A 13,988-nucleotide genomic window follows, 5' to 3' on the forward strand; every position below is an offset into this window, starting at 1 on the left:
TATAGACTTTCCTTTTTGAATTTTACTCGGAGTTCAGTATTTTTGTGATTTTAATTTTTACATCCTCTTAATTTGAACTTTGACGGACAGTTATTCCATTGACAATTAATCCACATCCCCTTATTTTTATTTCATTATGATCCTTTTTTGTTCAGTAAATTATTCCAGTCGTAAAACAATATATTTTTTAATTAGGATATTATAATTTAAAATTTAATAAAAGAAATTGTGCATGTATAAGTGTATATTATAGACCGGGATTATTCATGATATATTTGAAACCATTTAATTTCATCTTTAAAGTGTTATTTGTGATATTTGCAACTGTATTGCTTTCGTATAATGTTTGTATGTGTGTACTTCATATACATTATTAAATATTTATTATGTGTATCTCTATACCGTGTTATTTAGTTTTATTGGGAAATATATATATATATATATATATTATAAAAGAAAGTATTTCAAATACTTAAATGATAAACATAACTTTTATAAAACTGTTGAGGTGTATGGAAATTTTTCACCGCTAACAATTCCATCCTGTTTTTCTGGTGTTTTTTTTTTTAGAAATTAAATAAATAAAATACTGTGATCTCAAATTATTAATTTTTTTTTTTTACTTATCATAATAATATATTTTAAACATTCGAATATTTACAGGAACCACATTATTTCATCTCATAGTATTGTCACAACAGTGAATGTAATCGTTACATTTCTAGTGTACAGTTGTATTGTGGTCAGCTACTGGTGATTCCAACTCACTACCTGAGGTGGCGTTTTGGCGGTTTGTAGCCAAAAATAGCCTGATTACTTTGACAAAATTATGCCTGTTTTGGTTTGTCTGTGAAATGTATACGTCAATGAGACTGCAACACAACGACACACATGGTATTTAGAGAAACAAACTGTTGAACAACGGTATTGTTTATCAATCGAGGCCAATGGAATTAAGTTCTGCAAAATTGTCTATACATATAGACTCCAAAAATCCCATGTATAATTGTATACTAGTCTATGTAGATAACTAATCAAGTATTGGTCAATGGCGGAAATATAAAATCATTTAAAAATGATAGTGCGTACTTTGCAGATACCATAATCATTTGGTTTAAATACCCTGAATACTTCTTACATTAAAATAAAACACAAGTATACCCCCGAAAACAATAAAACCTTTGTCATATTATATGAACTAAAATAATTTAAAAGTTAATAAGCACTTAAAAGTTACGGTAACATAATCTATATCCAATATCTGTGGTATTAAGGGTTCAATATTTCCGGTCAAAATTGTCAGCATGTTCTTTAGCTTTCATTCTCAGAGATACGATGCTTGAGTTTCTAGGGTCCATGTCACTCACTTTGGCAATACCATTCAGTCCATTTTGATAACTATGTAAATTTGAATTTGTTGTGTTGAAAATTGACGATGCAATGAAAGGAGCATATGAAGAAATACCACCACCTGCAATAGATGTGGGCGTGGCTAAGGATGTCATTGATGGATTTCCGGAATTCAATATAGGCGCAGTCATCCAAGGATCAAGTGGCAGTGAAGAACCAAAACTGCACGAGGTTTTGCTTGATAATGAACTTAACGGGAAATTATCGTTTATTTTTAAACTTGAGCTTTCTAATTTTTCTTGTCTTCTCCATTTTGCTCTCCTGTTCTGGAACCATACCTATAAAAATAAGCATTAGTTTTTGATTTCAGTTAGTTTTTAATTTTCTTGTTCGCTTGCCAAGTTTGGTCTTTATTGTTTTGACCATTGTGGTGTCCTAATTTCGCTTTCAATTACTTAATAGGTATCTTCGAACACCCATCACCCGAAACAAAAGTTTGTAAAAAATAAAAGTTGAATTAATATTTAAATTGTCAAGTACTTTGCATATATATAGTGTGCTTGCAAAAAACAACACGTAAATTTTAATTGCAAGTAATATGTATGTGTGCAGTATTTCCTGAACTACTCATGTTTCAACAATGACGACCCTTTCTGTATACAATAGCACTAATTACCTTGAATTTAACGCCACCTATATATTCCAACAAGAAGCCATTATTATGTCAATGAATGTGACACAGTTGGAGAACATATTTTCTCAATTAATCATAATACTTTATTTTTATCGTCATGAATTAACCGTGACTTATAAAAAGATATATTGTTACACACAATGTATAATATATACATTGATGTTTAGAAAAGGTATGACAATTTATCCCTAATACTGAGTTTACAACTAGGTGATGACACAGTGAATGACAGATTTAACTTGTGTCAGTTTGTTGTATAGAAGATTTTAAACTGAGAAAACCAAATTGTGACACTCTAGACTTGCTGTAACACTGAAGTTGTAACCCATACAGTTATTTTATATATCCTATAATTAATGCAGTAATGACTTTCTATGTACTACTTTTTGCAATATCGAATAGTAACTCTTTAAAAAAAAACTATCAATAATAGATTTTATTATGCTTCGAATGCATAATACTCATACTAGTCATCTATTAAACATCCGCTGTATTGCTTATTGCTTTACATTTGGTATATTTGCTGATCTCCGCTGATCGCATAAAAACAAAAGACTAGTTGGCCTACATTCGGTATAGTATGTAGTCTTTTTGTGGATTGTAACCTTGTAAACTAGAACTTTGAATAATATTGTATATCTTTTAAAGGTTGAACCATGTGATTGTTCGAATTTGTTATTGTTGTGTGACAGTATTTATGTTTATCGATGATATTACCGCTGATGTCGGTACCAGTGTCCGCGACAATTTATATTGTTTTTTTTTTTCTATATCTGTCTTCACCAAGATGTGTGGGTATCAATTATACTACCGCTAATGTCCGCGACTCTTTAGAATTGTTGTTTCTATATTCACCAGAAAATATTTATTAGATTTATTCAACTCTTCCCTGTTTAAATTAAAACTACTTCATTTCTTTCCAAGTTTATGTCAATGTTCAGTGATTTTTTTTTCAATTTTGTTTTATGTTTTTTTTTTTTTATTTTCTTCTTTATTTCCTCTAATAAAAGTTTTGTCTAGATTTGTATTTCAACTTTTTTCATTAACAACGTTACACTTATAAATAAAAGCCAATGAAAGAGTCGTAAACATGATTCCAACCTACATGATATAAAATCTTCAAATTGAAAAAAAAAATGTAAAAAAATCACTTTAATTCTTATAAGATACACGAGTAATAAGATGTTAAAGCTTTTACTGGAGTAAGGTCCTTTCCATGTCGAAATTATATTTTTTCGGTAGACTTTGAAGTTCTGTATTATGATAGTATTGGACTTTGAAGACAAAAATTGAATAATTCAATGAATATATTATAATTCATAATCATTTTTTTCTTGTCTGATCTAATGACAGAATCAATGGACGTCAGATGGTTTGACGCCATTATGAATACAAATTTCTGTTATTGTCAATACATAGCCTTCAAATAAATCTAACATTATTTGATTTCTCGCATAATAGTTAAAGGCGTGATCAACGGCGGGGTATCTTTTTAATATTCTTTACTGAATAGAAGATCAATTTTAAAATTTGTCTATTGATAAACCCTTGAAAGCGATTAATAGCTCGTGTTTCTAATTCAGTAATCAAACGCTTGATATGTGGAATAATTGGAGTCCTTCAGCCAAGTCCCTCGGAGTAAAATAGTTCATCTTCCTGCTACAGAAAGACATAGAGACACAGTGTTGACAGCTGTCTAAGTTTGTCTAATATGATGTTTACCCATCTAAAGAGGTTCACGCTAAGTCAATTAGATCCTACACACAATTGGGTCCTGCGTTAGAGAGCCCTATAATTTATCTAATATCCTCATTTCTTTTAATAAAACCTCATTATTCGATCTCAAATAACCACTAATGATATTAAATTCTGCTGTTAGACTCAATGTTACACACGTTAAAAATCATTGACAATACCCAAATTGGATAATGGAGTTGTGATTTGAACGGACCAATGGTACGCCGCAGGGATCATTTTGAATTTGTGTCAGCGAGTAATTGTTTAATTCCTTCTGTAATTGTGCTTTCTTGTGTCACAAAAATCTGACAAATTAAAACAAACATTTCAGTGTACGGAATCAAAGCTTGACTCTAAAATTAGTATTCGTCATGTTACCTTTTATGTTTTAGAACTTCCCTTACGAATATGTTTTTATAAAGGGACAGATGGAAACTATTAATGGACAGCCTGGTTCCATTACTGGTTTTGTCTAATTTTATTCTCGCCATCAAATTCTTCTGACTGTTGACTACACTAAAACATACTGTACTACATATTTTTCTCCATGTTCATCTTTCTTTACTTCTTCGTATTCGAACATCTTGTTAAAATAAAACTCCTAGCCTCTGTATCTATACTGACTCTTTGTATGCTCTTCTATTCATAAATGTTGTTTATTTGTTGACCCCTAGAAGACTTATCTTAATTTTACTTTTGTTTTTAGATCTGTGTATTTTTAAAGTCTCGGATTGGTTGGTTTCAAAGAAAAAAAAGGAAATATAATCTACAAACAGGTTTGATCTACACAAAATAGTATTCTTTTCCAAATCTACATTATATGAAATGATATTTATCCCTTAATCAAGTAAAAGTAGATGATAGTTTGACACAATGAACCTAAGAGCAATGAACTGAGATCATAATGTAATAACTCTCGCAATTTGAAAGTATTTACCTGAACACGAACTTCCGGAAGATTTATTTTTAAAGCCAGTTCTTCACGACTGTATACATCTGGATAATGGGATTTTTCGAAAGCTCTTTCTAATTCGTGTAGTTGGTATGTAGTGAATGTTGTCCTATTTCGTCTTGACTTTTTCCTTGGATCAGATGAATCATCGCTTTTATCATCATCGGATCTGTCCTGGTCTTTCCTCAGTTTACTTATCTTTTCTAAAGAGGAAAAAAGTAAAAATAAATTTATAATCGGAATTGCTATAGAAATACTAAGGCGGCATGATATAAACATTAACAGTGTTTTCAAATTACCACAGATTTTATTTGTGACGAGGCAGTTTATAAACATGTCTATCAGTTCACGTCTATGGTCCAGCTTTTTTTGTAGATTTTTCCATTCAAATATTATCTCAATCTTTAGAAAATATCCCATACTTCATCTTTGTACAAACAATGTCAATAGTCCACTTTTCCGTGCATTATATGCATGAATACTGTTAACAAACTGTTTTCAGAAGGTATAAATCGGGTACCAATTGTGTCTGGGGAATAAAAGTGTGATCACTTTTTGTCATATTTCGACCGGAAGTAAAACCCTTGTCAAAGAGGGGCGTCTGTTTGGTTGTGCGGGGATTATGAATTCGCAGTCACAATGGGGACGTTAATATACCCTCATTTTCTGTTGGCAGTCCAAATTGCTCGTGCTTCATCTTGGACGACCCATAATACAGGACCTACTTATTGTATATGTTATAAATTTGTTCTCGACTTGAAAATACAAGAAATATTTGCTTCAAGATGTTAAGCAAGCAACAATCAATCAAACGGGTAGATATAATAATGTATCCCCGGCTTAGTATGATCTCAGATTTAGAGGGGCTAACCGCACGTCGTTAAAATAGCCCATAGCACCGGGTGTTGCTAACCCATATACCCGGCGTTGCTTTGCCTTACTGTGATGTATTGAGATATTTTAAGGTGTTAAAATACTAATATCTACGGAAACGAACGTACTTTAGATAACTTATATAGTTTAGCTCCCCAAGAAGACCATTAGTTAAAGAACGTTCTATTTTACAAGCCATTTGCGCCATCATTTTTATGACATCTCCTGTATTTGCGTTTAGGATCGACGGGTTTGACTGGTGGCGTTATTCATCTTCTAAAAGATTTAATAGTCAATTAATATTAAACACACAGCATGTTTATATTTTCATTTACAGTTAGAACCAATAAAGTTCTAAACCGTAACCAATACAGGTCACGAACAGTTGGCACAAGTAAGTTTTGGTCTGATACTTGTAACCCAAATAATGAAATCATTTGATTCCGGTAAATTTTACACAAACTTTTTTATATTGGATACTGGTATTTATTTCAATAAGTATTTATTACAATAAGTATTTATTACAATTTTCAATTTCTGACTGAGGTGCCCGCTTATAAATTTAAATACTGTTGATGGAGTTGACGAATTGCTGTTCAATGATACTCTTCAAAACGACAAATAACGCAGAAATAGTTGAATTAAATTGATTACTAGTATTAAAGTGTGCATAAAATGATTGTGCACCATTTGTCGTTCTTCTACTGTACGATGGGTGCTCAGGCGAAATTATTGGTTACCAGCGACAAAAACAAATGTCCGGCAATCTCAATACAGAAATTTTAATCGCACGTGCCCATCATGTTTTGAACGCAAATGTTCTTTCGTGTTACATGAAAAAATAGCGCAAAAAATAATTGGTGTTGATGTAGGCGTCACTGCAGGAAACTGATCTCATCCCATCAATAATAGAAATGGCGATAAAGTTTGAATGTATGTTATTAAGAAGAAATGTTAATGACATTGACAATGATTTTACATTTCCAAACTTTCATCCAACTTAATAAAACATAATTTCACGGATGCATTTTCTTGTTTGTTCTGTTATGGTATTGTTAAATTAAATTAAAAATTCAATGTTTAAATGTTATTTTTAATTAGCATTTAAATTAAGCGCATTTTTATCATTTTTTTCTTTTCATTAGTGATTGAGACATTGTAAAACCCAGTGTTATATTTCCATTTCTGTCTAATGTAAGATCGTATAAGGTTGAACCCGTGCAATGCTCTATTTTTCATTTTTGTCAACCCTTATTAAAATAAGAAGCCTTTAATTCATTATGTTATGTTTTAATCAAACATAGATGAAAATTGGAGAAATTTGAACCCATACTTTTAGTCATGTGAAATTATTACATCAGTTTAAGTACTTTAATTGAGGTTTTCACAGTTGTCGCCACCCGTACTGTATTGCTCATGGCAAAATGTTGTGTTTATTTTTTACAAATTGTTTGTTATATTTCTTCATAGTAGTGGAAAATTGAGATTCATCTTTTATTGCATTAACATAACATTCACCAGATTATCCGTACAACCTTTTAAAAAAAACACACACTTAAAAGTGCGCAATTCAAAATTTTCCAATTCAAGATAAATTTCTCGGATACCAGACCATTTTACCCAGAGACAAAACTTCAGAATCATTTTAAGTTACTTCTCCATTCTGATATAAACACAATTTCAATTTCAAATATGGTCCAGAGTCAGACAAAAACCAATTTTTATTGTAAGTTATAGTATAGTTAAAGAGTGATATCTTATCATGATTTTTTATCACATCAAGGCCATTTCTATTTTTTTAATCTGTCTTAAATCTTACAGTATCAAAGCTTCATGTGTGAGCTCAAATAAAATTATGACTTATTTCCAAAAAGGCTCACTTATAACTTATGTTTGAAATATGATCGAAACTGAAATTTAGATAGGCTGTTTTCCAAAAAATTTAGAGGACGATTTTATTATTTTTTTTTAATCAAAATTATAATGGAAGTAAAGCTGATACTGTCTCTCGGGTATTGACTAATTAATTTTGGTTAGATATTCATTGATGCAAAATACTAAATGTAAAGTTTTTGATATTGTATCATATTCAGCAAAGTGACTTATGGAGAAAAAAATGATAAGTATTTGATAAAATTTAATGAATAATAAAAGACAATTTTTGATATTCAAATGTTTTACAACTTTCAACTTTTAGATTTAGACACCGTGAATATTTATTAATTGATATTTAAAATAAACATTCAACTGAAAAGCAGCTGTATCTTATCATCCGTCTACATTTCATTGTTTGTCCGTACATCTAAATGATGGGGCGTATACCTTCTTGACCTGTTGACACAAATATTGTTTTCTGTACAATTTGTTATTTATTTAATTCGTGTGTCGTCGTTTAATTTTCAGTTTTTGGTTCTCTGTTCGCCCTCACAGGTTAGGAATCTTTTACTTTATATATCCAGTGCTGTAAGATTAGGAGGGGATTTAGGAAAAGGGAATAAAAATAAAGTGAAAAAGATATTTAACAAATTTGCATTATTTTTGCCCAAATATTTTAGTTTTAAAAATGCATTGAATTGAAATGGATGACGAGACATATATTAAGCTTTTTAGTTATGAAAATTCTAAAACAGCTCTCAAAAGAAGTTTAAATAGTGGGAATACTGTTAGTGAACACCCAACAGACGCCTGTAACAGTTCTGTAACAATGATAAAAGCCTCCGCTATGTCGCGTGCCTTTCATGGTATTTATCAAACAGTAAACACTTGTGAAAAACTGATTTAGCAAAAGAGGCGTTTAGAATGACTCAAACTGTTTACTCAAATTATAAAAAATAAATATTATGAGAGATCGAAAAAAATATTTGGTTCATTATAAAAGAGCATTCATCGTAGGAGTATAACACAAATATTGTTTGATTACAAATTATAAATTGAATGTATGAAGTGTTGTATCTTTTTAAGCACATATAATTTAAATTATTAATCCAAATTATTTCTAAAATATATTTTAAATTCATTATTGTAGATGTTTTAGAACAACATTTGATTTATATTTACATTTCTACATAGTTTTCCCATTCTCCTTTTTTTACGAGACAAAGTATGTATAAACAAGTATGTATATACATGTATATGAATAGTAAGCTTTTTCTTTATCCTTTTTTTCCCCTCGAACCAGATAGATTACTGATATACTATATTATAAATTTGAACCTTGGCCTGTGTATATGGCAAAGCAGGAATTGAGTATACATGTATCTTTAATAAATAACATGTACAAGGAGGAGGAAGATACTAAAGGGACATCTAAATACCGAGAGAGAAAAAAAATAGCAACGCCATGGCAAAAAAGAAATATGACGACGAAAAGACCACAACACACTTCACAAAAACTGTAAACTGAGCAACAATAGCCTCTTCAAAAGTTAGGGGTTAACGTTGAAGACCCATTGATTGCCTTGGGCTGTTTCTGCTCTTTGGAAAAGTTGTTGACGCTTTGACACATTCCCCGTTTCCATTCTCTAATTTGAAGTATGTGTACGGTATTGTTAATATGTTGTTGAGACATAACCATTTTCCCCATGGCTTGGCCTTTAATAGTTTACTTTATTATACGGTATGGATGTTGCTAATTGTTGAAGGCTGTACTGTGATCTACAGTTGTTTACATTCACGCCAATTAGTATCCTGTGGATAGTTGTCTCATTGACAAACATACCACATCTTCTTCTTTATATCAAAATTCAACTGCCTTGGTTTCAATAGGAATGGGCGATATATTCTTTCAATGTATTTTCATGAATGCAGCTTCTATTTGCTTGTATTTTTGATAATTTGAAGTATCTGTACGGAATTGTTAATATGTTGATTAGAAAATAGCATTTTCCCCATGTCTGAGTCATGTCTGGTGCTTTTATAGTTTACTTTAAGATATGGGTGTTGCTCATAAATGAACTGTGCTCTACTACGTTCGTTGGTATCCGTTGGATAATTGTCTAATTGGCAATCATACCACATATTCTTATTTTCATATGAGTTATGTTTTAGCTTCCTTCCAAATTTAACTAACTTAGTTTCAATAGTAATGGTCGAATATATTTTCTGTCAATGTAATTTAATGTATGCAGTAAACATCTACATATGATTAATTAAATCGAATAAATATGCATTGTATATTTTTTTTATACAAAACTAAATAAGAAAAGCAATCTTTAAAAAAAATCTGTACAATATTTAAGGATCTTTTTTATCATTAGAAACAAAATAAAGAAATATGTTAGGACTATCAAAAAGACAGCTATCCAGTAATTAACATGCGCATATAATACATACAGTCTTCAACTGAGCCGACCTCTACTGTACGACACGCTTTTAGATACAATGTCAAAATTTATCAGAAGACAAATCCAGAGAAACATTTATAACATGTAGTTTACAGACTTTTAAAAAAAGACTATGGTCTTGGACAACATATGTCTTCTTATTTTTTTAAATTAAACTTTGAACTACCTTTCTGAAAAAGTGAGAACTAAAAGGTCAGTACCTTGTCTATTTCCTTTTATATGTTTTATTTTGGTTAGTCTCAATCTGACGAATCAAGCCATTTCTAGTTGAATATAACAATATTTGTTTTCGTATTTTGAAGTCTCTCAAACATTTTTTTAACCTTGTCATATTATTTATGCACCTGTCTCGTGCCAGGACCCTGCAGGATGCTGTCTCTCGTAAATGCGTATGTTCAAAAGCTGACGTAAATATCAGGCTGTTTTGAATTGTTTTACAATTTTTAAATCGATTTAGAATAGAGAATAGAAATGTAGAATGTGCCAAAGAGACAACAACTCTACCAAAGAGCAGAAAACAGACTAAGGCCACCAATGGGGCTTCAATGCAACAAAAATATCACGTACCCGGGCCCGGTGGCAGCTTCAGCTGGCCCCTTAACAATAATATCGGTTAGAAATATAGAATAGAAACGAGTACCTTGCCAAATAGCAGAAAACAGACTAAGGTCACCAATAGCTCTTCAACGCAGCGCAAAGAGAAAGTCCCGTACACGGACCCGGTGGCGGCTACAGTTGGCCCCTTAACAATAACGTATTTTTGTTTTAAAAGCAAAATGGACACCACACTAAACGAAATATACAAATAAAAAATCACAAAAGACTATCAAAGGCTATATGTTCCTGACGTGGGACATCCGGAACGCCTAAAAATTAACATTCAAAAGCCAGGAATGTAACAATACGTACGGAGGTAGGAACTTTATGAACAAAAGGAACTATAAAAAAAATAAAAGTTAATACAATGTCAAATTTGCCAAGTGATTTGGAAACTTAATAATCTCCAAAATAATTTTATAACATTTATTAAAGGGAATTGAAAATACATGTTTGCCAATACCAAAGCTCTGATCAATCATTGGGGACAAATAGAACCATAAAATTTGTATTAGCGTGAAACCTTTTTTTTTAATTCCCCGTTTGGTATGTTTTTAATATTTTTCATTGCGGTTATCCAAAGCTAAAGAAAAGTTTATGTTTTGTTTCGAAGCTTAAACATATTTAAATCGTTATTAACATTTTTGTTGCCAACATGGGGCGACATTCCATGCCCAAATGCTATTTTATTGCATGGTAATTGCATGTTTCTAGATTAAAAATATTTAACGAAGTCACCAGATATTTTCGGATATCTCAAGTTTATAACCTTTTGTTTTTTAAAATGAAACTTTTTATGCATAACTTTCTAATCAATGTCAAAAAAGATCTTGGAAACACAGTAATTCAATAATATTTTGCAAAAAAATCCATAATGATTATTTAATTTCCTAGCACAAAAATACTGTTACAGTGGTTACCTTAATCTGCTTCGCATGAGACCAAATGTTTAAGAAAAGCCAAATATGATTTGACAGCATTAAAATCAGTTCTATACATTAAATAAGAAGATCAAGCTTAATTGTTTATCATTTTACATGGATTTCAATTCAATATCTTCAACTTTATACCAAAATTAATGACCATATAGATGATTTTCAAAATTGCAAGACAAACGTAATTTTTTATAGTTCGTTGTTATGTTGTACTGTTAAACCTTGTCTCATGTTAGGGGTAACCAGTTCAACCCCGCCACATTCTGTACGTATGTGTCTGTTCAATGTCAAAAGCATGTAATTCACTGGTTGTCGTTTATTGCTGTGTTACACATTTGTTTTTTCGTTCATTTTTTGTACATTAATTAGTTCGTTTGTTTTCTCGTTTAAATAGTTCAACATTTGTCTTTCCGGGGCCTTATATAGCTGAATTTACGGTACAGACTTTGCTATTTGTTGAAGGGTGTATGGTGACCTATAGTTGTTGATTTCTTATTCATTTTGTCTCTTGTGAAGAGTTGTCTCATAAGCAATCATTTTTTTCAAACATGATCTTAAATTTCTGTGGATAATCTATCAAGGTTGTATATTTTTTATTTTTTTTTTTATCTATTTCAGTATGATAAGTTATTTTTATAGGATTTAAAACCTGCTTGTATACACTAAAATGGTTTATTTATTAACTAAAATATCAAATCAACATTTATGATGAAGCCAGTATCTAAGCACAATATACTAAGCGGATGGTGGTAACTTTTACGGAAAATAGAAAAAAAACTATACGGTTTCCCCGGATATACTGAATTTTTGTCTTTTCCAGTTTATACGCTCTTCAGTTTTAAAAAGTTTTTCATTTTCAAATATGTTAGCCTCGAGCATCACTGAAGAGACATTTAGAATTGAAATGCACATCTTGTGCAGAAACTACACGATACTGTTAATGTTAGTCCATCATGATCATACATTTTCAAAAAAATACATTTTAATTTTTCTCTTGGTTAATATCTCTTGATTTGTAAAATTCTACCAATGAAACTTCACACCAAATTGGCTTATTAGATTAAATAACCAGAAAAAATAACTTGGAACTCCACTTGAACTCTACTTGAAAATGTTGTATTCAGTGGGGAAAACTTCTTATTCCTGTTTGAACAAACTGATCATAATTATTTCTTTTAAAATCAAATTTTATAATCTATATTGATATTAATCAGTATGGTACCATAAGATGTCGGATGATTTCCAATGAGCCATCATCCACCAGAGTCGAAATAACTAGGACATTAGCAAATAGTGTTCAGGCCTAGTACATATTCCATGTTAATTTATATTCACCAGACTAAATACATATTTTCCATTAAAAATGTGCCTTAAATTCGTTGGTTGATCATAAACAGTAATTTAAATAATAACGGTATTGAAATTATTATAAAATATGTTTAAAATTAAGATTAAAAATTACATTATTATATTTTATTGTATTTGTTATTTATCAATATGGAAGTTTGTAATTTTATATATTGAAGAAAAAAAGTAGTTTTCGTTATTAAATATCATATTCGCCATTATCTTATGGAATAATTATGGTGTTACTATTACCAAAATAATTATCGGTTTTTAAAATACTGGCAAAACATTACATTCTTTTAGAGATTTTTTTAAAACAGCAGTTTTCAATATCATACCCATGATACAAAATTGATTTTATAATACTTGAAAATGGTTAAATACCATAAAAACAAAATTCTACTCGTTAGTATTTACCTTGAAATTTCAAGTTCTTAAAAGCATCTCTTTTCATCTGTATCTTTTGCTGATGAAGTTTTTCCTGATGTCTTTGAAACTGGAGATGATGTGAAGTATTTTCCGCACAGTTCTGTCCTAAGAAGTTATCTTCTCTTATTCCTAACAAAGCATTAATACTGTGGAAACCGCCGTTTGTTGCTACCATCTGATGCATTGTTCTAAAAAGTTTTTCAAAAGACTCACGAACAATGTTCTTTAAACAGAAATAACAAATCAATAAATATTATATACTTTTGATGACAGTTTTGTCTGTTATATTAATTAAGCCCCATGAGTGCTGTTTAGAACGAGCGTGACATTACGGCTAATCTCTGATGATGATTTCCATCAATGTTCCGTTTGTTGATTCTCGGGTCTCAGGAGTCGTCTTTTAACTTAATCCGATCATGTAGAATTAACTCCTAATAAGAGCAGCCTTTCGGGTATTATATCAGTTAATCTATTGTCATCCTCAATGGTCGTAATGTAATGGTGTTAACAAGGGAGGCGGACTTTAACATCGGTGACCTCCTGGTAAGCGATTGCGAGCCAATCAATTTCCATCAGAGGTCGAATGAAAGAGTTAATTTGGCCATCAAATTTAATCAATTATGGTTATTTCTTTTGAAATGAAATTTCTACAGTTTCTTAATGACAGGTAGTTGTGAGATTTGATTTCAGGGTAGGACGTACGAGCTGTCATCTCGCTGTCATCTCGCACA

The 13,988-nt window shown here is 30.9% G+C and overlaps 1 protein-coding gene across 1 annotated transcript; it reads right to left on the reverse strand.

Moving 5' to 3' along the window:
- Positions 1–447: 447 nt before the first annotated feature.
- Positions 448–13,713, reverse strand: LOC143071703 (retinal homeobox protein Rx1-like). The gene is made up of 3 exons (XM_076246193.1): positions 13,246–13,713; positions 4,719–4,936; positions 448–1,688 (listed from the first exon to the last, which is right to left on the reverse strand). Exons 1-3 carry the CDS (start codon positions 13,439–13,441, stop codon positions 1,278–1,280), a joined length of 825 nt encoding a protein of 274 aa, XP_076102308.1. The 5' UTR covers positions 13,442–13,713; the 3' UTR covers positions 448–1,277.
- Between the last annotated feature and the right edge of the window lie 275 nt (positions 13,714–13,988).

Source organism: Mytilus galloprovincialis, chromosome 4 (assembly GCF_965363235.1).
Source record: "Mytilus galloprovincialis chromosome 4, xbMytGall1.hap1.1, whole genome shotgun sequence".
NCBI classification, from domain to species: domain Eukaryota; kingdom Metazoa; phylum Mollusca; class Bivalvia; order Mytilida; family Mytilidae; genus Mytilus; species Mytilus galloprovincialis.

Bases quoted from the DNA above. Each gene is read 5' to 3' on its own strand.
- LOC143071703 (XM_076246193.1), bottom strand. From the start codon at position 13,441: ATGCATCAGATGGTAGCAACAAACGGCGGTTTCCACAGTATTAATGCT. The intron at 4,937-13,245 runs GTAAATACTAAC...TTTCCTCTTTAG, and splicing joins TAAGAACTTGAAATTTCAAG to AAAAGATAAGTAAACTGAGG. The intron at 1,689-4,718 runs GTAAATACTTTC...TTATTTTTATAG, and splicing joins TTCCGGAAGTTCGTGTTCAG to GTATGGTTCCAGAACAGGAG.